Genomic DNA, 24,432 nt, shown 5'->3' with positions numbered 1-24,432 from the left:
TTACTTCAAATTACAATTAGAGAATAGAACTACGCGGTTTTCTTTTTCTCAATGGGCTTCTTTTTCTTTTTCTCAAAATAATATTTCTGTTTGTTTCCTGGGTCAAGCCCACTGCATTGTCTAGTGCTTTAAAGATAGACAACTGAAAACCTCTTGTAAAACCCTAGTTCTTCTTCTTCCTTCGTTGCTGTATCGAAATCGAAAACCAGGGAGAGCAAAACAAAAAATAGTAACGTACGCTTTTGACTCAAATTTTTCTCTCATTTTCTTGGCTATTAAACAGCCGCTAAGAATTTTCCGATTAGTTTTTTTAAAGGAGGTATTTACCTGTTCCAGTAACGTTTATTTGAAGCTTGCTAGGAAATATATTAGCAATGGGTTTGGTTAATTAATTTACTGTTTTTGGAGAGAGCAACTTGGTTAGCACCCTGTTCTTTTCTTTTTTTTTTTTTTTTTTTGAGCTGCATGTTGTAAGCTTCTATTTGAAATAAGAACAGAAATTTTAAGTTCATGATTAGTATCGGATTGCAAACATGCCTACGAATGTTATATAATGTCTCACCATGTCTTTAACATAATCTTCATTTACATATGCTAAAACTTATGATAAGAGGAGAGTTTGTTGTTAGAAATAACGAAATGAAATACATGATTATTAAGTTGATTGTTTCGTATACTCTTTCAAATATATGTTTCTGTGAATCTGGAATTATCAACGGATTATAAATTTGGTCGGAAGGCTTGGATGAAATTTTTATACTGACATGTAATATGTTTGTTAATTACTTTTAAAATTTTTGAAGTTTCATTTTTAAAAAATGTATATTTAAACATTTTACTTTTTAGATGTGGATTTCGTTTCAGGATTATACTCCCATTCATACTTGATTTATTTTATTTTCATGTACTTATGTAGTTTTGCTTTTTGGTTTTTATTTGGTTCGTTTACAAGTCTAGGCTTCTCACTTTGACAGCTTTTTCCTCTTCCATCTTCTTGTGTGTTTTATCTTTTTCTTTCTTTGTCTTTTACTTTAGCAGGGTGAAACAATTATCTCACCATGTATCTTCAGTTCTATATAAATGAGAATGGGGTTAAAGTTTACACCACAAAGGTACTTCTTTGTTACAACTAATTATGATTATTTTTGGTATCTGTTACTGATACCTCTCTTTGCCTGTCACAAGAACGACAAATTAGTGGACACAGCTTTTGTAGATGCTAAAATGAATCTTTTGCAAAATGGGTTCTTCTTGTTTCTGTGTTATGCATAACCGTCCTATAATATGTCTATGGCTCAATGGTATTTGGACTTCGTTTGTTCCTGTTAAATAATTGTGTTCTCTTTATTTTTCTCTCGTGCTTATATTTGGTCCTTATTTTGCATGCAGAAAGAGTCACCACTAGGACTTGCCACTCAATCTGCTCATCCAGGTAATATCTTATTAGCCATTCTTGTTCCTGGGTCTTAAAATAGTTTTGGGTTAAGTATATAATTATTTTGATATAAAATGGGTTAGGTTTAGAATCCCTAATTAAGTATATAATTGTTTTGCTATAAAATATTTAGGAAATCCAAACCTAACCCATTTTGTGTCATGTTTCCTCTATACTAAAATTTCTCATTTTTTAAAAACTATATGATAGACTGGGAGTACAATTAGCAATATTTGACAAACTTTCTTGTTGAATGGTGAAAGCTTAAGATTATTCTTGGATAATCTTGAATTGGTTTTTCAAACCCTTGGCTGGCTAATTCCTTTTCTAAGGGGATTGTGTCCTGCTTTAGCTGGTTTAGCTTACATTTGACAGAACAATTTTGTTGGAATTCATCTACAAATTTGCATTTCACTAAACTAAGGATCATATTGAAGTGAATCAATGAATTCCAACCTAGAGGTCATTTAAAGATGATGAAAATAGATCTCATTTGAAATTCTATATTGAAATGAATCATCAAATTCCAGATTTTACCAATTTTAATGGAATTTGAAATCATCATTTCAGTATCATGTGGAATTCCATATGAATTAATGTTTATCATTTTAGGAAAAGTGTTCACAATCTTTTAATTGAAATTAATGTGTTTACAAAGAATTCTGCAAAAATTTTTAGATTTATTCCACAGATATGCGGCCTTAACATCTTCTTGTTAGCAGATGTAGGCACTAGGATTTGTTGAGGATCACTTTTGTTCTTTATTTTTGGTTTTCTTAAATAGGTTATCGTGTTATTGTATTGGTTCTTCATTGTTTTTCATGTAACCTCTTATGTCAAATTTGGTTGCTAAATGTTATGGATGCTAGTATGAGCTTGAGTTTCTACTTAGTTGCAAGTTTTATCTTTTCTCAAATGAATTTTCTTTTTTTCTTTTTTTTTTCTTTTTTACTGGATAAGTTTTCCCAAAAAGAAGTTTGCTAGAAGTAGTAGTCACTCTGATTTTCTTTTCTGGCTTTGAAGGCTTGTTATTGGGTTTGGTTCCCAGACAGCAAACCTCTCATAAGAGGACTTTTGCTGTATGGGCTGATGGCTCTAATGTGCAATAATTGGATATCATATATGCTCCTATATATACCTTACTAAAGAAAACATTAATTTGATCTTGAAAACCTGTGTTTACAAATGACATATGATGATATGTGTAACAGTTCCTGATATGTCGATACATTCTTGCTAAATGCAGCTCGATTTTCTCCTGATGATAAATATTCGAGGCAGAGAGTTGCCCTCAAGAAGCGCTTCGGATTGTTGCCAACACAGAAACCTCCTCCAAAGTACTGAAAGTATTGGGGAAAAGCATATTGGAGTGCATTTGAGATACCGGAATGTTTATGATCCGATGGAATTAGGACTGTGAGTCACTATTGTGTAGCACTAATAGGTATTGGCTGATATTTGATTGGATAATATACATCAGACTTGCAAGTGTATCATGCTTTCTAAATTATAAAATTCTGGCTCTACCTTTTGATTGACTGAATCCAGGATTTGTGATTTATGATGGTTTCTCGGAGTATAGTATTTTCTTTTAGGTTAGGTGACTCCTACTAAGTTAGAAGATTAAAAGATGTTGAGAAATCAAAGAATGCTTCTTTAAATCTGTCCAATTCTGCAGACATTTTAGTTGTTTGGGCCGATTACAGTGAAAATCAATAAATTTAATTTAGGCTGATTACAGTTATTATTTTTTAAGCGGATCAAATATTCTTTTATCAAATAACTAAATAAGTTTAAATAATTTACATAATGAATTTGTTTCTAAAGAAGTTTATATTAATTAATAATTTTTTTTATAAATATCTTTATTGTATTCTGAAAAATAGAATTAGTAAAAAAATTAATTTAAACTTATTCTATTTTGATTCTATTTTTATGTTCTAATTATTTAATTAATTAGACATTTTAATTTTACAATAATAAATTTATATCTTAATTTATTAAAAGAATTAAATAAATATTTAATTTAAACTAGACATAAAATTAACAAAAGTTAAAATATTGTTTTTATTTAAATTTGTAGATTGCACGAAATTTAGTTGAGAGACGGAAAAAAGAGTTTAAATGGGCCCAAGCATAGTTATCTTAAACCAGCCGGCCAGCCATACTGCTACCTCCTCCTGTCCGCAACAGAAACAAACGGCGGCGCCAATCGTTGAGCATGGCGGTGCAATCGCTACTATAAATTTCCAGAACATACAAGAACAAAGAGAAGAAAAACATGACGATGGAATGAGTTGCAGATAATTGACTGAAACAATGTTTTCCGGCACACGAGGTCCAACTTCGTAAGAGCGGCGCCTTGCGGCAGATTCTTTTGCATGAATTCGTTGCCAAGCCGGAAATTAGGGTTTTTCCTGTTTGATTCAAAATTTGATTAGCAAGTGGACCATGACGAGCGCTTCAAATTCTTCCAAAGGGAAAAAGCGCCAAAGAGAGGAAGGCACTGAACCTGAAACTGGCGATGTTGTCGATCATAAGGTTTCGCTTGGTAATATGATTTTCTAATATTAGGTGAATGCTAAGCTAAGAATTTGGTGGTAATTTCACTTTCTTCTTTGAGTGGAGTTATTTATTTTTAGAATTTTTGTTACAATTCAGGGGATAGTCTTACTTTTAGCGATACTTTGGTCGCGCTTCGGATAATGCGAGCTCAATTCCCTTCCATCGAAAAGGTCGAGTTTCTAAATTATGCTTTGAAATTATTTTACTTATTTTTCTTAACTGACTGCAGAAATTCATTTTTTTAGAAAGAAATAAATCATTATTTTTTTTTAAAGAAATAAATCACTAGTTGATGAAAATTTGTTTCTCATTGAGAATTTGAGCTTATATCTATTCGACATGTATTTGAAGTAATATATTCTGATATTTATGGATGCTTTATTTTCGTCAAGAAGTTTGTAATTTTGATTATTGAATATTGAGATAATTTTGACCATTGAAAGTTGAAGTTTGTTTAATATTTTTTCTAATAGGTTTCAATTCAGCCGTTCATTTTACAGTCACAATTGTACAGCAGTGTAAAGGATAGAACGCAAGTGGATCGAGAACTAGAGGTCTGATTCCCCATCCAGGAACTTCTCTAAAATTCATTTTGGTTCCGATTACTTACATTTCTCTCCTGATATGATTTCTTTTTGTAGGATGTCTTGATATAATTTTGTTTAAGAATTAATTTGATAACACAATTTAATGGTATAGATTAATCTTATTAGTGGAAAACATTATTCTTTCAAGGTTCAATGCATTGTAAAACACCTTGAAGGAATTGCTGTCCTAAAAGTGAAACCTCATTTCATCATTTTTCATGTTTCATGCTTTGTAGATGATATGGCCTTTGACAGATTTATAGGTTGTACATAGAGTTGGGGATTAGAGTTACTTAGTATACATTCTCTTGTTTCCTAAAAAAGTAAATTGGTAGACATGTACATACAAATGTTGCCTATTATTCGTATCCAATTTTTTATACAGTATCATTTGGTTGACTTTCCTTCAAATTTGTAATGGTTCTTGCACTTTTCTCCTATTTTTATAAACAGAATCGATATAATGTTTTTAGAAAGGATTCTTCCATTTGTTTATTGCAGATATATGATTTCATGTGCTTTATTCTTTTTATTAAGAGGGCATTTGATCAAGTTGACTCTTATAATAGATTCAATTCCTTGGTGCCTTTCTTTTTTTCTTTTTTAACCTTTTTCTAAAGGATTTTTTTTTTTGCATCTCTTTTCATTCATCCATTTTAATATGCAAAGTCTCTAAGGAGGGAGAAGGTACTGCGCATTTTCAAATTAAACACTGGACAAGATGACCACGCTATAATGTTTTTGGAGGACTATCTCATCCAGGTTGGAATTTTACTATTCAATATCTAACTATATCTATACCTAGAACTTTAGCCTTAATAGTTCTCAGAACGTATTTTCTTCCCTTGAAAGAATTTGATCTTATTGTAGAAGTTTGGACATATCTTATTCTTGATCCTTGGTATGATTGTCTCTTTTGGGTGTGTAGATTTTCTAGCAAAGAGGATATGTTATTCTCTGTATATGAACTTACACCATTCTTTCCTTTAGTAACATTTTGTTTCCCTAAAAAAAGTGTAAAAGTTAAGGTAAGCTTTTTGCCTATATGCATTGCTATGTCTATACTTCTAGCTCTTTTTGATTTTTTAGTACTAGTTACACATGCATTGCACTATAACCTTTTTTTAAGGATTGACATCATGGAGCTGATTTTCTTCTGTGTAGATAGACGGTGTCATGAAAAGAATGGAAGGGAAGATGCAAAGTGATATTAAAGTCTTTAAGTGGTTTAAAAACTATGTCATTGATTCAAAGAAGGAATCTAGTATTGAACATCAAGAGCTGGTGAGTGATTCTAAACTAAATCTCCTATGTTTTTTCACAGCTATTGAACTCCACTTATGCTGAGATTTATTCATTGTTCTGAAAATGATTCTCCTGACGCCACAAATATTGCCTTGATTTTCTTTTCATATGTGCCCATGCACCGCAGTGCCATATGCTCTGTGTTTGAGTACGTTGTGTGCATCCAAGTTGAAATTTTCCCGTTTGTTGGCAGAGAAAGATCTTTTTGGGTTTATTTAGACATAGATCTGATGAATAATGTTGTATAGATTGTGGTAGTTTGTAGACTCTTTAGTTCAACTCATACATGATTTTGAATTTGACTCTTCTTTTATGTGTTTGTATTATGCTGTTAGTGATTTGGAATTTCTGGTTCCATATGCATGTACTTTTTTAATTTCTCTGAATATTGTTAGTGGGAAACAAAGATCTACATACATTTCTACACTGTGAATGATAAGGGCAAATTATGGTTAATTTGCATAATAAGTAATTTAGAGACAAAAAAAAATCTAGACAATTTTTTGAGATAAAAAATTGTACATGTAGAAAATATTTTCATTTCAGTGAGAACATCTATAATCTTCCCAAAATCATTCCACCCGTAAATGTCATGACCAAGTATAAGAGCTCCAAAAACATTAATCCACCTATTCTTAATACTGGCCATATTGCTTATACACCCCTCAAATACTCTATTATTTCTCTCTTTCTAAATTATCCAAAAAATAGTAGAGGAATAAGTTTAACAATTTTTGAATTTTTACAAATCCCGTCCCAAGTCCACAGTTTATCTTGCAGTTGTTTGTTTTCGCCAATATTTGGGCTTATTTCTCCTATCCTACCACTCCCATCAGGTGCTCTTGATTCTCAAGCAAGTTGCCAAAACTTCACCTCCGGTTGCCGTTTTGCGTCATCATCATCTCCAGCTACTGTTTGTCTCGTAATCATGTCAGGGTTTACGAAAATTTTCGGTGAAGGGCCTTAAAGGGGGTGAATGATTAATGTAATAGAGGAGGAGGTAGACAGCAAAATACAGACAATTTCGAAATCTAAGAAAGTGGCAAAAGAGCACAAGGAGCCGTTGCAGAGGCTACAAGACAGGCTTTCAAGCTCTTTAAATTAAGGACATTCAAGCTTATATCTGTCCCGGGGCATTATTGACAATACTAAATCTTCTCTCTTTCCTTATAACGCTATGGGCTCTACCGATTACATTTCGACACCATGGGTTGCACAACCTGGCCGCCCTTGGTGGATCTCATGAGTGTGTATTGGAGGAGATTCTTTTCATGCGAAAATAAGTCTTTTGATTTGATATGCGAAGGCAAAAGGGCGGAGTGGTTGAGAATTTATGAGAATGGATAGGGTTTCTGGAGAACTATATTTCTTGACAAGGGGGAGTTCGAATGGTTTTTATATGGTCTACATGAGTTTTGGTGGAGGAAGAAGCCAGGTGTATGGGTGAAACACTTAGTGAGAAGAAACTATGAACTATGGTTGACCAGTGGGCAAAATAGGAGGGGCGACTACATTGTATTGACAGTGCATGGGAACCAAAGGCCTAGAAGGATCTTCTTCCCAAGGGATGTGATGGGAAGGGGTGGTGGAACCTTATTGCTGCAGTGTCCGAATTGGGGGACCGTCCATTCAAAAAACCAGGGAACATGGAAAAACTAGTTAAGGAGTTTCCTCCTGAGGTGTGACTGAAATTGGGAAACACGAATACACCTTGGAGAGCCTCTTTCAATTGCCCTCATTGCAAAACCCTAATCCACTTCATGATGGATGTTGGCGGATCAAAATCCTATGCGGCAGTGCTGAAAGGCAAGGATGGAAAGATGTTCGGGTAGGGCAGAAAGAATCCGTATAGCAGAAGGGGGGAAGAGGGGGGGGGGGGGGGGTGGCTCCGGAAATTCGACCTAAACCCATGAGGGAGACATAAACAAAGGCCAAAATGTCTCAATCCCTGGTTGTTTTGGAAATAGAAGACAAAGGTATAATTCAGATTCGGATCGTAACCCAACTAAATTTTCCAGGGTGGGCCTTAAGAAAAATAGGTTCACTTAGGCTGAAAAGGAAAATTGGGGGTAGCAGAATCGGGCCCTAGCGGGACAACAGGTTTCTCTGGTAAGGAAATTGTGAGGAAAAGCAGCCCAGATCGAGGAGAACATTCTGGATTAAATAAGGTAGAGCTATCTGATGAGTTTTTTGAATCTTGTGAGGAGAAAAATGAAACTGAAGAGGAAGTTCGATCAGAGCAGATGGATGCCGAAGACGATGGGAAAAGAAGAGGTGAGTATGAGATGCTGGTGCGAGAAGAGATAGAAGATGACGATGTGTGCTCTGTCTTCTCTACAAAAGAAGATTTCGAGAATGAAGTTAAATTTTTCTCTCAGGCCAGACAGGTCGAGAACTTTGGGCAACTTGAGTTGGTATCGGTTGAGGAAGATGCCCTGGTGCATAATCATCAATACAGTCAGAAAATAGAAGAGATCCTACAGATCAGCCTTGCAGATGTTAATGTGGTGGAAGGGACAAAAGATTGTTATTCTCTGTGGGTGGCTCAAAATGTTCAAAAGTTCAACAAATTATTTGGCGTCTCCCTAGAAGGTATGAAAACCCTAACTTACATTTATTTTTCTGAATTAGAAAAGAAGAAATTGGAGGAAAAAGAAAATGTTAGGGGTAATGTGAAGGGGAAGAAAAAACTTATTGGAGGGACACCCAGAGAACTCAAAAGATTGGAATCTTCCATAAATTATGAAGGCAGAAAAAAGGAAGTCAACAGCTAAAGGGGGATTGGATGACAGACGTAAATGATAAAAAAAGTTATTTCCTGGAACGTAAGAGACATTAAAAACTATTGTAAAAGGTTGATAGTTAGGAGTTTTTTGAGCAAATGGAAGCTGGAGGTTGTATGTTTACAGGAAACCAAGATGGAAAGTATTACCGTAGAGGTTATTAAAAGCTTGTGGGCTGTGAGCAGCTTGAAGTGGTGTGTTTTACCAGCAAAGGGCACTGCGGTGGGTATGGTGATTCTGTGGAAGGAGGACAGTGTTAGGAGTGAGGAGGTTGTGATTAAAGATTGCACTATTTCCTGTAGATTTAAATGTAATAATGATGGGGCTGAATAGACTTATATAGGGGTCTATTGTAGGGGAAACTATGAGGAGAGGTTGACATTATGCAAAGAATTGACAGAATGCAGAACAGATTGGGGGGGGGGAGGGAATGGATTGTGGGAGGGGACTTTAACATGATTTTGAGAAGGGAGGAATGAAGTGGGAGTAATTTCTCTTCTTCTGAAGCTACTGAATTCAATGAGAACATTAATTTATTGAATCTGGTTGATATTCCTCTTGTTGGAGGACAATGGACATGGTCCAATCAGACAAGCAGATCCAGAATTGACCGCTTTCTGATTTCCATTGATTTGCTTCCCCAATTGGGGGGGGGGGGGGGGGGGGGGGGGGTGCCAAAAGACTCTCCACAGGCCCATTTCCGATCACTTTCCAATTTTCTTGGTGATGGATGATTTCCAATGAGGTCCTGTGCTGTTTAGACTGGATAACCGGTGGTTGAAGGATGATAAATTTAAATCCTTAATGGAACATGTGTGGAATACTACTTCGGTGAAGGGTGTGCCAGTTTTCGGGTTGCCCAGAAACTCAAAGCAGTAAAGAGTGTCATAAAAGAGTGGACTTAAGAGGAGAAAGAAAAACAGAATGCAGAATTTAACAAAATCATGGAGGAGATTAATGTTCTTGACACGAAAGAGGGTGATATTGGTCTCACGATTGTAGACAGAGAAAGAAGGGACTCGTTGAAAGTGAAATTGACATCATTTTTAAAAGTGGAGGAATCATCATAGAGACAGAAATCTAGGAAGAAATGAATTCAAGAAGGAAACCAGAATACAAAATATTTCCACACTATTATTTCACAAAGGCGAAGAACAAACTACATTAGTGAGATTCAGGGGAGAAACAGAGTCATTAAAGGAAATAATGGGATTAGAGAGGCTGTCAAAAATTTCTATGCAAATCTGTATGAAGAATATTTTGTCCAGCGGCCTAATCTGGACGGGCTAAATTTTCAGAGCTTAACTGGGGCTAGCATTCAATTTCTGGAGGCACCATTTTCTGAGGAGGTCTAGCTCCAGGGCCGAATGGTTTTAACTTAAATTTCGTTCAAGAATTCTAGTATTTAATTAAAGAGGACGTGATGAGCATGTTTAATGAATTGCATCAATCGGGGAGGTTCGTAAAATCTCTTAATTCTACATTTTTTGGTTTTTATTCCTAAAAGAATGGGGGCAATTGAATTCAGGGACTTCAAACCGATCAATTTGGTGGGCTGTATCTATAAATTAATTGTAAAGATGCTGGTGGAAAGACTCTCTTGTGTTCTTGGGGAGGTTATAGGAGAGTGTCAACATGCTTTTGTTGAGGGGAGACAGATTTTGGAGGCTGTTATGGCGGCTAATGAGGTGGTTGATTGTTTTTTTCGCAAACAAAAGAGATGAGCTGATATGCAAATTGGATATGGAAAAAGTATATGACCATGTCAGCTGTAATTTTATTGATTACATGCTTGGTAGAATGGGTTTCGGCTCCAAATGGAGGACTTGGGTGAAAACTTGCATTTCCACTACTTCCTTTGCAGTGATTGTGAATGGAGGGCCATCTGAATTTTTCTCTGCTTCTTGTGGGTTACGGCAAGGGGACCCTCTCTCCTCGTTACTATTTATTATTGCAATGGAGACTCTAAATGGTTTGCTGTGCAAGGCCAAAGGACTGGATTTATTGAAAGACGTTAAGGTTGGGAAAAGATTGAATGTTCTTGATGTTACACACCTGTTCTTTGCTGATGACACCCTCATATTTGCCCGGATACCAAAAACCTCTTATATCTGCGATGCATTCTCCACTGTTTTCAAAACTTTTTCTGAATTGAAAATTAATCTGTTAAAATCTGAATTGGCTAGGACTGGTGGTGAGGGGGATGGTAGCAACTATGCTAAGGTGCTGGGTTGCAAATTGGTGATGTTCCCTTTGAAATATCTAGGGGTACCATTGGGTGCAAAATTTAAAGACAAGTGCACTTGGGAACCGGTTATTGAATTGTTTGAAAATAGACTTGCAAGGTGGAAGAAGAATTTTCTTTCCAAGAGGGGGCGTCTCACTTTAATAAACAGCACGTTGGCCAACCTTCCCATCTACTACCTTTCGACCCTTACAATCCCTAAAGAAATTGCGAAGAAACTAGAAACAATTCAACGTAATTTTCTTTGGGGTGATGATGAGGGGCATAAGAAGTATCACTTGGTTAGTTGGGAAGAGATAAAAAAACCGGTTCTTAGGGGTGGTTTGGGCATAAGATCTCTTGTCTACTTGAACATGGCTCTTCAAGGAAAATGGCTTTGGAAATTTTTGACAGAGGAGGACAAAATATGGAGGAAAATTGTGTTTGTTCGTTGGGGTGGACCGGATTCAGTTGGGGCTGGGGCTGGCTACAGGCCACATGGGCATGGATTGTAGAAGAATATGATGAAACGGTGGCCAAGATTCCTTTCCTGCACCAAATGGCAATTGGGTAAAGGGGACAAAATCAGGTTTTGGCAAGATAGGCTGGCTGGTAAGGATAGGTTACAGAATTTGTTTCCCAGAATTTTTGAAATTGCACATTCAAAAGGTTGGGCGGTAGCTGATGCATGTAGGCTTTGCAATGGCTACGTTGATTGGTCTGTTAGGGTGAATAGACATTTAAATGACTGGGAAATCAACGAGTATGAAGAGCTTTTGTTGACCCTGGAGAAACAGTGTATCAAAGAAGAATCAAATAAGATTCTGTGGAATCTTGAGAAAAGGGGTAATTTTTCTGTTCAATCATACTACAGCTTCTTGGTTGGTGGGGAAGAGGATGTAAGTTTGGATCTCCCTATTAAGCAAATCTGGAAAACTAATGTGCCCCCTAGAATGACTTTCTTTGCATGGGAAGCGTGTAGGGAAAGGATACTCACTTTTGACAATTTAAGGACGAGAGGGCAGGTTATTGTTAATAGATGCTCTCTTTGCATGTGTGTTGAGGAATCTTCTAATCACCTGCTTTTGTGGTGCCCTGTTGCCCACAGCTTATAGAGCATTATTTATGTGCTCTTAGTGATTAGTTGGGTGATTTCTGGGGTTGTGAAGGGGGGAAATTTGTGTTTGGGATGGGCTGATCAGCAATTGTAATGTTGCCAACTTGATTCATTTGACTGTTTTTTGGGTTTTTTGGAAAGAAAGAAATGCTAGGGTCTTTGATGGGAAAGAGTTAGAGTTGCATAAATTAAGAGATAGGTGGATTAATTATTTTGGGTGTAGTTTGCTGGGTCATGATATTGTAAGGGATGAAGATTTTGGGGATATCGTTGACATACTAACTATTTTGTAAATTGCTTATGGGTTGGTATCCCATTTTTTGGTACCTTGTTAATATACACGTTACTTTCTACTTCAAAAAAAAAAAGTCCACAGTTTATCTCTAACGTTACCTGCTATCACCCAGTTAATACCCAGAAGACTACACTATAAACCATATATTATAAGCCACGAGGTACCACAACAGTAAGTGATTACAAGATTCAATCTATTTGAAGCACATGTAGCAACCATTAACCAAGATCTTATCTCTCCTCATCAACTTGTCAATGGTAAGGATGCATTCCTGCCCCGCTTCCTAAGCAGAAAAAACAATTCTCAGTGAGGCCTTCGCCCTCCAGATTTGTTTAGCTGGAAACTTGACGGTATTCCCACTTCCTTTGATCAAATGAGAATGGAAAGATTTGACAGTGAACAATTTTTAGTCAATTTCCACACCACCTTATCCTTATCATTACTCAGTTATACTTTAGAAATCATAAGAAGCGCCTCAAATTCATCATTCTCCCATTCATTAAGGTTTCTAGACAAAGTCAGGCCCCACACTTTATTTCCATCCTCACTACTATATGCCTCCTCCACCAACATATTTTTCTTTTGGGGCTATAACATATATTTTTGGAAATTGTTCTCTAAGACTGCCCCTCCAATCCTGAGATTTGGCACATCACACCAAAGATTGTTTGGTCTTTTCACATCTAAAAGATCCTTAAGTATCATACTTAAGGATTTGGTACATCATATAACCAAAAAATTGAGAAACTCTAAAAGTATTTTATTGAATAGTTAGAGTATGTCCAAAAAGTGAAATTATGAAGATATTTATAATGCTTCCAAGGTGATCTTTACTAAATAGGATTGATCTAAGAAGTGTTAGTACTAATAGAATTAGGAAGTAGTACTACTAAAACGAAAAAAAAAAAAAACTAAAACATTAGTAAGGATAAAATATTAAGTTACTAAAATTATAATAATAAACTCCTAAATAATATAGTAATTTTTTTGAGTGTAATAATTTAGAGAAATATAAAATGCACCAAAGAGGTGTGAAAATTAAAAATATAATAATTTTATATTTAATAGAATTATGATAATATATTTAGGCAATCTAGAGTTCGTCCATTCTGAATTATTCTCCTCTAATTGGAGAAAACTTGTCCATGAATTTTAAAGTGGTGAATGATGCAAAAGGTTGATCTTTGAGCATTCCCATGAAAACCTACAAACTTTATGTTCAGTCATTCTCTATGAAAAGTAATGGAAATATATGATTCTTCAGGAGTGTGAAATTCTTGTAGAAGGACGATATCAACATACTGATTAATTGATGCATGAAGTTTCTCCATACATGGAACTTCCACATTTTTTGTGGAATGATCTTGAGCAATAGGAACAGATGGTGGTTCTTCTTACTCCATCTTTTGTTTTGTTAAAAATGCAAATTGTTGTCTTTGGGCATTCATGACTCATACATTCGCTTTGTCCACATCAAAAGCAAACAATTTTCTGACCTTTAGGAGTCTTGGAAATTGATTTTGATCCATTCTTCAGCTTGCATTTTGATTCAAAACACTTTTAGGAGTGGATTGCATGAATGGGAACTCAATGTTTCTTGGAATTGAATATCTCAAATATTCTTTTATGTCAAGGGCAGCTTTGTAAGTTTCGGCTATTGGTTGTAAAAGGTTGCCCAATTAACTCTTTTTCAATATCAACTCTTGATCCTGCCTTGGACTGGAATGTTGCTTCACTATCATCTGTCTACTAAATGACTCTGAATTTTTTATTCTTCAAAATTTTATGTGTACTCTGTTATTGACATGAAGTTTGTCAAATTAGTTGAAAGATAAATACTTTTTACAAAGAGTAACCTTTATCACATCCATGTTTCAATTGACAGTTGTCTCTTTCTTGTTTTGTTCTTATCAAATTTATACTACCGTATTTTTTATGAGTTCAACCAACTTCACTTTTGGCAATCTAATGTTTCATGCAGTTGACATGTTATGCTAGTTAAAGCAATCTTTCATCAGTCACCATTTAATAGCTATAATTTTTTTTAACGGGTGTCGGACTAGTCTATTGAGTAGAAGCTGATCAAACAAATTGGTCTAGTCACTCATTGCTAGAATAATGGATGTCACTTATTGCTAGGCGGTGGCTGGTGAACATACCGACCACCATTTGGAGTGTTTAGAGTTTTGTGATTTTGATTTTTTTTTTTTGTTTCAAAGGTTTTGGGGCTGTTTAAGTGTAGTACTCTGGGGATCTGGGATAGGAATTTTTAATTTTGATACCAACTGATGTAGGACAAATTAGGGTTAATTTGCCCTTTAAGGATTCGAAGATAAAAACCTAACATCAAGCATATGATTTTTTGGACATCACATTTAAGAAATTGTAAGCATCATGCTAAATATTTGATTGCATCACACAACCAAAAATAATGATAAACTCTCAAAATATTATATGAATAACTAAAGTCTTTCAATCAAGTTACAAAAAAATATTTATAAATTTCCTAGGTAACCTTTACTGAGTATTAGTATTCTACTTTTTTTTTTAAAATGTAACTTAATAAGATTAAAGTAATAGATAGTAGTACTAATAGAATTTGGAAGTATTACTATGAATACAAATAAAAAAACTAAATACTAATAAGAATAAAATGCTAAAGTTACTAAAACTATCATAATAGACTGCAAAAAATATAGTAACTTTTGTCTAATAGAATATGATCTTTAATCTATTTAGATAACATAGAGCTAATCCGTTATGTCTCAATGAGGTAGGCTCATTCAAGCACCCGCTTTTCAGCATTAATAATTTCATACAGAAGAAAAAAAAAATACAACTAGCCATATCATTTTACTATTGTTGCTGTATTTGATGATGGTGGCTGGTAAAAGGAATGAAATGGAAGTTTTTACTAGCTATGCCTCTGACTCTTGTTCTCTTCAGTTGCTGATTCCTTTCATTTCTCAATCCTCAGGAACTCAGCACTTGATGCATATTTATTTTTGTTTTCGTTGTTTTGATTTTTGGGCTGGTCATAGCTTACTGTGCATAAACATTTTTTTTTTGAAATAACTGTGCATAAAAATATTTTGTAAGTTGTGGCTGTATGAGATTCTTGCGGATTGAAGAACTGTTTAAATTGTAAAGTCTCTTTTCTCTGGTCATATATGCTTTTTTAGATCTGGAAAAGTTATCCATTAGGATGCATTTTTTGAAATAAGTAGGCCGCATAATTTTATTTCCCCCATTGATAAGGAAGAATACGAGGCCACATAATTGTATTTGTCATTGTTAAGAAGAATCCAATGTTCCCATTTATAAAAACCTGTGACAATTTTTTTGTCTTTTTTAATCTTATTTCCGTCATATTTGTTGGTGATAAACAGACAAACATGGCAAAAGGATATACACTATATGTGCTATTAATGAGTAGTGCACGTGCGTATCTACATGTTTTAGGTTTTCATGACTTTTCCATATTTTTCTGCAGTGTTTACTCTTGTCAATTGGAGGAAAAGTGAAAGATGAGCACATCTCCCTTATAATTAATGCTGGGCTTCTTGTAAGTAAAGTTTTTAGCATTTGGAGTTTCATGATGAGTTTTTTGTGGTTGGTCACTAGTGTATGAATTACATGTTGCTTTGGGTATAGTTTGATTTTTACTCTGTGAAAATGAGGTGGCAGAAAATGTAGCTGACAGCTATTTATCCCAACTCAAAAAAAGACAGCAAGGTTTGCTCTAAGTGTCCCCAAGGCCTACCTAAAACTAAAGTTAATGGACCGACCAAAGTTGGCCTGTATCTGGGAAACATTATAGATTTAGATCCTTAGGGTTATGTTCTTGGGTTCTTTGTGATTGAACAATCTTGTTGTTTTCCTCTTGGTTCCTTGTGTGTAAACCAGTATTTTTTCCTTTTAAAAATATATATTATTGTTTCCTATTCCATGAGTGGTTGTCAACAAAAGAGTTTATTTGCAGTACTATGAGGGATGCGTCTTTGATATGACTTCTAAAAGCTATTCTATTTTTTTTTAAAAAAAAAACTTCAAGCTTTCTTGGAACTGCTAGTTTACAGCTTGGCTTGTATGCAGTGCCACAAAATTTTCTGCTCTTTGGAAACTGTTTTTTTTTTTTAAGTATAAATATATCCATAAAATCAAAAGCACAAAGGGGTGCAATTCGTATACAGCATTTACAAGTCAATCCAAATATCTATAAGATTCCCAAAATTCTTGCTAGGACATAGTGCATAACCTCTTAACAAAAAATTTAGGGTATGGAATCAATTATTCTTGAGTTTATCAAAGTTAAAATCAATTCTCTTGAAAACCCTTTAATTCCTCTTGTTTCAAATCACCCAGAAAATGGCCAAAGAGATGAGTCTCACTCTCTTATCCCCACAGGTTCCACTCTAAGCACAAAACTCCTCATCACCAATCTGGTAATGTCCCAATTCAAACCTAGAAGGCTGTAAGTCAACCTTCATAATTTCTGAACAAACTGACACCAAAAGAGAATATGATTACCGGACTCCACTTTTCTCTTATACAAATAGCACCTATTCATCAGAAGTTTCCCCTTTTAATAAGGTTGTTCAATGTTTAAATACACCTCCTAACAACTTCTCATGCAAAGAAGGCAATTCTTGGAGTAGCTTTTACACTCAAAATCAACATAGCAGGAAAAAGCTCCTCTTCTATCTCACCCTATGCAGGTAGTCATAATATGATTTCACTATGAAGACACCAAAAGGTATAAGTTTCCAAGATGGTCTATCCCCATTAATCTGGCTCCTTCTGAACAACGATATCGTCACCAATAACTTCATATATTCTGCAACCTGTCAGTCATTCAAAATTTGTTTTACCTCAATCCACTCATCCTCATTGTTACCTTGACCCACCATAAAATCTTTTTACTTTATCTTCCTTGTTGAGAGCTACAACATAGATGTTCAGGAATTGATGACAAAGAGCACCCTTTGTCATTCGTCACTCCAAAAGCTCACTCTATCCCTAGATCCCACTCTCCATCTAATACGTACGAAGAATTTTCCCCCCGTCCATATTGATTCTCTTTCACAAGCCAACCCCATGGGGTCCCTTAGAGTTTTAGATGCCCATTTGATGCATCCACTTCATGTCTCGCCTCGGTAACCCTCCTCTGAAGACTACCTTGCTCCACCATGAATCTCCTAAACCCTTTCCTTGGAGAGCTATGTTTTTAGCATTGATACCGATCTCAACCCCAAACCTACCATTCTTTAGTGATTGTTTCACCCTATCCAAACCACCAAGTGATACCTTCTTTTATCTTCTTTGTCGCCTGACAAGAAGTTCTCTGAATCAGCATGTTAACCACCTGGAGATCATGTTTACTTTATGTAAGCAGTACAAACTCTTTTCCAAACAATTCAAGTGCTGCTTTACTCAAAAGAAAGTAAAATACCTGGGTCATCTCATCTCCAAACAGAGGGTTTAGGACTGACCCTAAAAAGATAGAAGGAATGTTGGCCTTGCTTCTTCCCACTAACCTAATGGGTCTTCAGGGATTTCTAGGGTTCACTGGTTAGTACTGAAAGTTTATTCATAATTATAGTACAATTAGCAAGTTTTTGACAGATACACTAAAAAAGAATGAGTTCAAATGGACAGAAGAAGCAAGGGAAGCTTTTGAAATATTAAAGGAAACCATGACCAGAGCACCGGCGCTGAGATTACCGGATTTTTCTAAGCCATTCATCCTTGAGGCAGGCACATGTGGAGTTGGGATTGGTGCATTCCTTATGCAAGAAAGACAACTTTGCCTTTATCAGCAAGGGCCTTTCTAAGAGGAAACAAGGTTTGTCCATTTATGAGGAGGAGTTAGTTGCAATCCTGTATGCAGTGAGGAAATGGAGACTTTATTTGGAAGGTGCACCTTATATCATCAAAACAGATCGAAAAAGTATCAAACACTTGTTGGAGTGAACGGGTGATGGCCATGATGCAGCAAAAAGAGATTACTAACTCGCTGGGACTAAACTACTATATTAAGTACAAGAAGGGTGTTGAAATAAGGTGACAGACGCACTATTTAGAAGATAATATGAGAATCAACACCAAAATGGTGTGGCATCTTTGGCAGTAGTCACCACTTATTTTCCTACTTGGCTGGCCGAAGTTATGGCAAGTTACAAGGAAGATTCTCGTACTAACAAAATACTGAAAGAGTTGATGGTTAGAAAAGAAAGATGACCGCACTATCATTTGAAAGCAGAGATATTGAGATCCAAGGAAAGTTTGCTTATTGAAGCATTAGGAGGATTAAGAGAGAAGTTAATCCAATAATGTTATAACACCACGATGGGAGGTCACTCAGGGATTAGAGGCATGAATGAGCATCTCAAACAACATTTTTTTCTGGCTTGGCATGAAGAGATGTGGTAAAATAGGTACAAGAATGTGAGACGTGTCAAAGGTGCAAAACCGGAAAGAATTCTAACACCAAGGTTATCACAAGCCCTTCTTCTACCTATAGGATTGGACCCACATGTTAATAGATTTTATTGAGCAGTTGCTGAAATCAAATGATAAAAATACCATTTTGATGGTGGTGGACTGATTGACTAAATATGCTCATTTCATGACCTTGAGGTATCTTTTTACTGCTCCAAAAGTAGCTCAAGTGTTTATTGATTGTGCTCACAAGCTACATGGAAGTCCCAAAGTGATAATCTCTGACCATGACAAGATTTTTACAAGCTTATTTTAAAAACTTATGAAAATAACAAGAACAATAATACACTATAGTTCCTCCTATCATTCCCAAACAGATGATTAGGTAGAGAAGCTCAATCAATATTTAGAGGGTTATTTTGATGCATGGCCCATGAACATGTCAAATCTTGGGTTAAATGGGTCAGTTTGGCTGAGTGGTAGTACAATGCCACTTATCATTCAAGCATCAAGATGTGTCTTCCCAAACACTATATGGGTGCCCTCCACCTCATTTTATGGATACCATGGAGATAGAAACCCCTTTTGCCGATTTGGAAACCTTTTTGGAGGAGAGACATAAGATGAATAGGGCACTCAAACAACAATAGCTAGAAGCTCAAAACAGAATGAAGCTATTTGCTTATACACTCATATCGGAATGACAATTTGAAGAATGAGATTTAGTGCTTCTCAAGCTATAGCCTCACAGAAAGACCTCACTCGCAAAAAGGAGTCAAAAGCTAGCACCAAAATTTTATGCACCCTATAAAATTGATAAGAAAATCAATGCAGTAGCTTACAAACTTCAATTATCGCCCAAGTTAGGATACATCTAGTCTTTCATGTATCCTTACTCGAGAAGTATAATTCAGGACAAGGATATATGGTACTTGATCTTGGGAATCCAGAAGAAGCATAAACAATGGAGCCAAAAGAAATCATACAAATAAGAACAATTAGTAGCTAGGGGAAGCAGAAAGAGCAATGGTTGATCAAATGGAAAGGGATGAATGACAGAATCTTTGAAGATGTGCAACGTTTGTCAAAACAATTTCCCTATCTTAATCTTGAGGGCAAGGTTCATTTTTGGAGGAAAGGAATTGCTAGGGAGGAAGCTTATTAGGAGGAAAATAGTTTTGGAAGCAGGGAAGTATGCCGGGAACATGGTAAGGAAAATAAGATGGTTGGGAAGGAAACTGTTTGGACTCACGAAGTAGAGGATGAAGTGGGAAGCAAAAGATCAAACCCCACTAAATAAACGAAGAGCCAAACACGTGGCTCAATCAAGAGAAAGTAAAGGGCACATGTCAACTATCAGGTGACCCAGATGGTGTGGGCTACGTGGCACAAATCCTAGAGGCGTAATTAAGGGTTAAGTGCATCGAGGCAGAAGATCACTCACCATCTTGAGTTTCTCTATCGCCTCTTGGTTTTTCAGAGGGTTTGTGGCTATTTTGTGGTGATTTTAATTTTTTTTTAATTTAAATATCTATATGTTTTAAATCTTTAGATGGTAAGTTGAATATTAAGTATATTCTCATTGATTCTCTTCCCTTTTAGTAATCTTTCTCCTTTCTTGTCACTCTTTCCCTTATTTTCTTATAACCCTATTTTTCTTGGCACTCAGATCATCAGATACATTTCAAAAGTACCTGGCAAAATATTTATTTTTTTTGTGATTGAAAAGTAACCATTTTGATTTGTCGAAAAGCTAGGAAGATGCACTTGATGAATTCAGGGTGTAATCTGTTACAATGTTATTGGTGTATGTGAATGAAGACAAAACATCCAAATATTTTAGGGTCTAAAGAAGAGATGATTTTGCTATTTGGAAATGTCTGAAATAAAACCTAACATAAAGTTTGAAACTTGAGTACTCAGGAGGACATTCTCTTGATGTATTATGATGTTGTAAGGATGGCCTTTTCCTATGAGCATTTCAGAATATGAATGGAAAACATAAGAGATCTGACTACCTCAGAAGATGTTGGTTCTTTCTCTCTGCAGCCTCTTTATGCTAAGGGATGTTACTATAGGAATTAATGTGTATTCTTTTGCATTATTAGTTTTTAAAACTTAGATTTTGGCATGAAATTGAGTTTGTATCATGAAGTTGATGTTTGAAAGATTTGGCTTACCTCAAAATTTTCTTTTGAGGAATATATATGTCAATCTAATGTGATCATCTACAAATGACACAAATCATTGTGCTCTTGTTATATTTTTGACCCTTGAGTGTCCCCAAATATCACTATGAATCATGAAAAATGGTTGAGATGGTTAGTACGAAAGATTAGAATAGCTACTTCGAGTGTGTTTGAAAAGTTGACATATTTTACGACATAAAGACTTTGGACTTTTGTTCTTGAATAGAGGAAATAACTTTTCTAAATACATAAAGTTTGGATGACCAAGATGATAGTATCATAACATAATTTCACTTTTTTTATTGACACAAGGATTGGAATTTGACACACAGTTTGCTTTCTAAGAAATGCCTTGCGAAAGGAGTATCACCTTTTAGAAAATAGAGTCTATAAAACATTTCAGCACTGTCAATCATCTTTCCTGAATCCGTTTCCCGAAATTCACACAAGTTTGAAAAGAATTTAGTTATGCATTTGGGATCTCGAGTCATCTTGTTCATTGGGAGTATAGGTTACAATGTAGGTTGAAACGTGACGAATAGATTTAAGAGTAATTGTGACCAAGATAGAATCTATTCCCTCAACTTTTGGCAGAGATCTGTTTGCTATTTTGACCGTATACTTTTTAGTACACAGTTTGTGCTCCTAGAAGAGTGTCCCCTCTCCCATCATGTGATCTGAGGCTTCTGAGTCAATGATCAAGGACGTATATTTTTATTGACTTTTGAGTACTTGTTAAAATTTACTTATTTGTGCTAGCATGTAAGTTCTAGAACTCGGGTCAAATTATTAGGTTCTGGCTAAAGAGTTTTTGTAGGCCTTCAATTTGACGAGGTGGGAATTTCTTCCTTAGTGATAGTGGCATGTGTACGTCCTTTCTTGTCATTGATTGGTCGAGAGGGCTTCCAGTCATTGGATTTTCTGTTAAGTTTTCAGCAATTTTTTTTAAGGAGTCCTAGCTTTTGATAGTGGTGACAACATGGTCTTCCTTTTCTTTAATGGTTTTCATTATGATGGTTGTTGATTGGGAGTCCTCTAGTTACAAAGTCAGATCCATCAAGACTTTCTGCAAGAGTTTGAGATCTCATTATCACTTTCCTTTTGCTCTCTTTACATCTAACTTCAGCAAATGCTTCCCGGAGATTTGAAAAAGGTTTAGTTCTCATCACTCTCCCTCAAACTTCATCTAAGTTTTTGTTGAGGCCAAGAAAAAACTTAAATGTCCACTTTTGCTCCTTAATCGATTTATAGCTAGCAGCATCTTGAGGACAGTTTCGTGGGTGGATTGCGAATATGTCAAGTTGTTACCTAATGGCGGTTTAGGGTGTTGAAGTATTGAGTGACCGAAGGATCTTCTTGACATAAGTCATGCAGGATATACTCAATCTGAAACAATTCTAAAGTGTTTTCAGTACCTGAATAGGTCTTTCTTACAGCATCCTAAATCTCCTTTGCGGTCCTATACAAGAGAAAGTTCTCTTATATTTCATTGTTCAGTTGAGTTAATAAGCCAAGACATCACCATACGATTTCAGTCTTCCATTGCCTAAATTTTGGGTCGTTCTTTTCAGGAATAGTGATTTCTCTCATGTGATAATCGTCCTTTTCTTCACTACAAATGAACATTATCGTGGACTGGGACTCCTTAAGATAATTCCATTTGTTCAGTTTGTGACTGGTAATAAGAGGGGAAGAAGTGGTTTCTTTTCCTCCATAGCTACTTGCAACTAGTATAGCTTCTGGTCTGGAGGTAACTTTGGAGAAGAGGAGCTTTGTCTTTCAGTTGCCATGTTGTACCTGGTCATGAGATCAGATTGGATCTCAGAGATGGTTGCTCTAATACCATGAAGAAAACTGAGAAGAGTAGTTGAAGAAACCGAGAGGAAATTCTAGCTTTACTTCTTATTATTGAATTAAAACTTCGCAAAATATATAGTAAAAATCTAGTTATAAATCAGGCCCTAAGTTGATTTAATTATCCCAGAAAATCCCTAAGTTACTAACTGGAATAAGGATTCTAGAATTATTTATAATTATGATATGGTCAAAAAGGATTTTAAGTGCCCATTTCAGGTCAGGTTGATTCACATGGGTATATAAGTAAATGTTCGGGTTGTATTTTGGTTAACTTGAATACAACCTGTTGTCATCCCTAGCCATGAAAACCCATTTTGTTGTAGTTTCATCAGTTTTCCTTACATATGGTTGGTTGCTGGGGGTCCGAAATGGGGGTTGTAATAGTCTTTGGGGATGATCCCATATCATCTCTGGACAATCGCTTCCTGGCGGCACTAGCCCCACCTTATCTTCCTTGGTTGTACGCAGATACTAGAAAGAAAATGCTCGTACTTGTTCAACTATCCTAACTAAGGATGTTCAAATTCTGGTCTGGACCTGAAAAGGGGCCAGATTAGACCAATGGTCCAGATGAAAGTGGACCAAACATTGTTTAGTCTGTTGCTTGGTTTGGACTCTAAAAAATTGAAAAAATTAATTTGGTCTTGGTCTGGACCAAAATGGATCAATTCGGATCAAAAATACAAAAAATAAAAAATAATTTTTAGTTTTAGTTTTAGTTTTATGAAAGAAAACAATTAGTTGCCATTTGGTCTTTGATTTAGAACCCCACCCTTAATTGGTCATCAATCTTGAGACTTTTTCATTTTAGTCTGGTTTTGGATTGATGAACTATCCCCTAATACTAAGAGTCTGATTGGATGAATTGTATAATGGTTCATTAATATTGGATACGGTTCGGTATGTGCAAAATTCATTAATGTTCAAATTTAACTATGTTTGGATGATAGTTTATTAATGTCTGATAATAACAACTGTTTTTGTTTGCTTTGACAGTATGATATGGTTGTATATTTGAACAAATTGTCTATTTTAGTCATGCTTTATTGCATATAGTAATAAATAAAAAATAAAAAGAGAAAAGATTAAAAAAATATGTAGTGTTAAATATAAAAATATATAAATATACTTAGTTAAATATATACATATATAATATATATATATAACTAAAGGTATAACTAAATATATTATATACATCTATAAAATTAAAATACTACATACATGAATATTTATAATTAAAATATTATAAATATGTATTTATATATAATTAAATATATAAACACAAATATATAAATTTATGTATATATATAATATAATATATATAATTAAATAAATTATATACATGTATATATAATTGAAAATATAAGTAAATGATTTTAATTGAATATATAAATACATGTTTATATATAAAAATATATATGTAATTAAATATATAAATATATATAGATACAATAAAATTGATATAATTAAATAAATTATATATATGTATATATAATTAAAAATATAAGTACATAAATTTAATTGAATATATAAATACATGTTTATATATAAAAAATATATATATAATTAAAATATAGATAAATTGCATTGTCTAAAAATTAAAAAAAAATACATAGTTTCATAAATATAAGAGT

The 24,432-nt window shown here is 34.9% G+C and overlaps 2 protein-coding genes across 8 annotated transcripts in view; both read left to right on the top strand.

Moving 5' to 3' along the window:
* Positions 1 to 82: 82 nt before the first annotated feature.
* On the top strand, positions 83 to 2,978 carry NOP10 (nucleolar RNA-binding Nop10p family protein). Of its 4 annotated transcripts, none has more exons than XM_088215502.1 (4): positions 83 to 234; positions 1,039 to 1,112; positions 1,390 to 1,432; positions 2,682 to 2,978. In XM_088215502.1, exons 2-4 carry the CDS (start codon positions 1,059 to 1,061, stop codon positions 2,777 to 2,779), a joined length of 195 nt encoding a protein of 64 aa, XP_088071628.1. In that variant the 5' UTR covers positions 83 to 234; positions 1,039 to 1,058; the 3' UTR covers positions 2,780 to 2,978. The 4 variants fall into 4 exon arrangements, with proteins under 4 accessions (XP_088071628.1, XP_088071629.1, XP_088071632.1 ...); XM_088215503.1 differs by having other exon boundaries at positions 84 to 234; positions 1,036 to 1,112; XM_088215506.1 differs by having other exon boundaries at positions 129 to 319; positions 1,036 to 1,112.
* Positions 2,979 to 3,547: 569 nt separating this feature from the next.
* The window catches only part of LOC110807661 (Serine/Threonine-kinase), a 28,255-nt gene continuing 7,370 nt past the window's right edge, over positions 3,548 to 24,432 (top strand). Inside the window, exons 1-6 of one of the 4 annotated variants that reach the window (XM_088215498.1) lie at positions 3,548 to 3,986; positions 4,097 to 4,170; positions 4,474 to 4,554; positions 5,257 to 5,349; positions 5,752 to 5,871; positions 15,805 to 15,876. In XM_088215498.1, the coding sequence (XP_088071624.1) occupies positions 3,887 to 3,986; positions 4,097 to 4,170; positions 4,474 to 4,554; positions 5,257 to 5,349; positions 5,752 to 5,871; positions 15,805 to 15,876 (540 nt within the window). In that variant the 5' untranslated portion in view covers positions 3,548 to 3,886. Of the gene's footprint in view, positions 4,010 to 4,096; positions 4,171 to 4,473; positions 4,555 to 5,256; positions 5,350 to 5,751; positions 5,872 to 15,804; positions 15,877 to 24,432 lie in introns of all 4 variants that reach the window. The other 3 variants (XM_088215500.1, XM_088215497.1, XM_088215499.1) reach the window with 3 other exon arrangements.

Source organism: Carica papaya, chromosome 3, assembly GCF_054855325.1.
Source record: "Carica papaya isolate Zhongbai chromosome 3, ASM5485532v1, whole genome shotgun sequence".
NCBI classification, from domain to species: domain Eukaryota; kingdom Viridiplantae; phylum Streptophyta; class Magnoliopsida; order Brassicales; family Caricaceae; genus Carica; species Carica papaya.
This window is presented reverse-complemented; position numbering and strand designations above follow the sequence as displayed.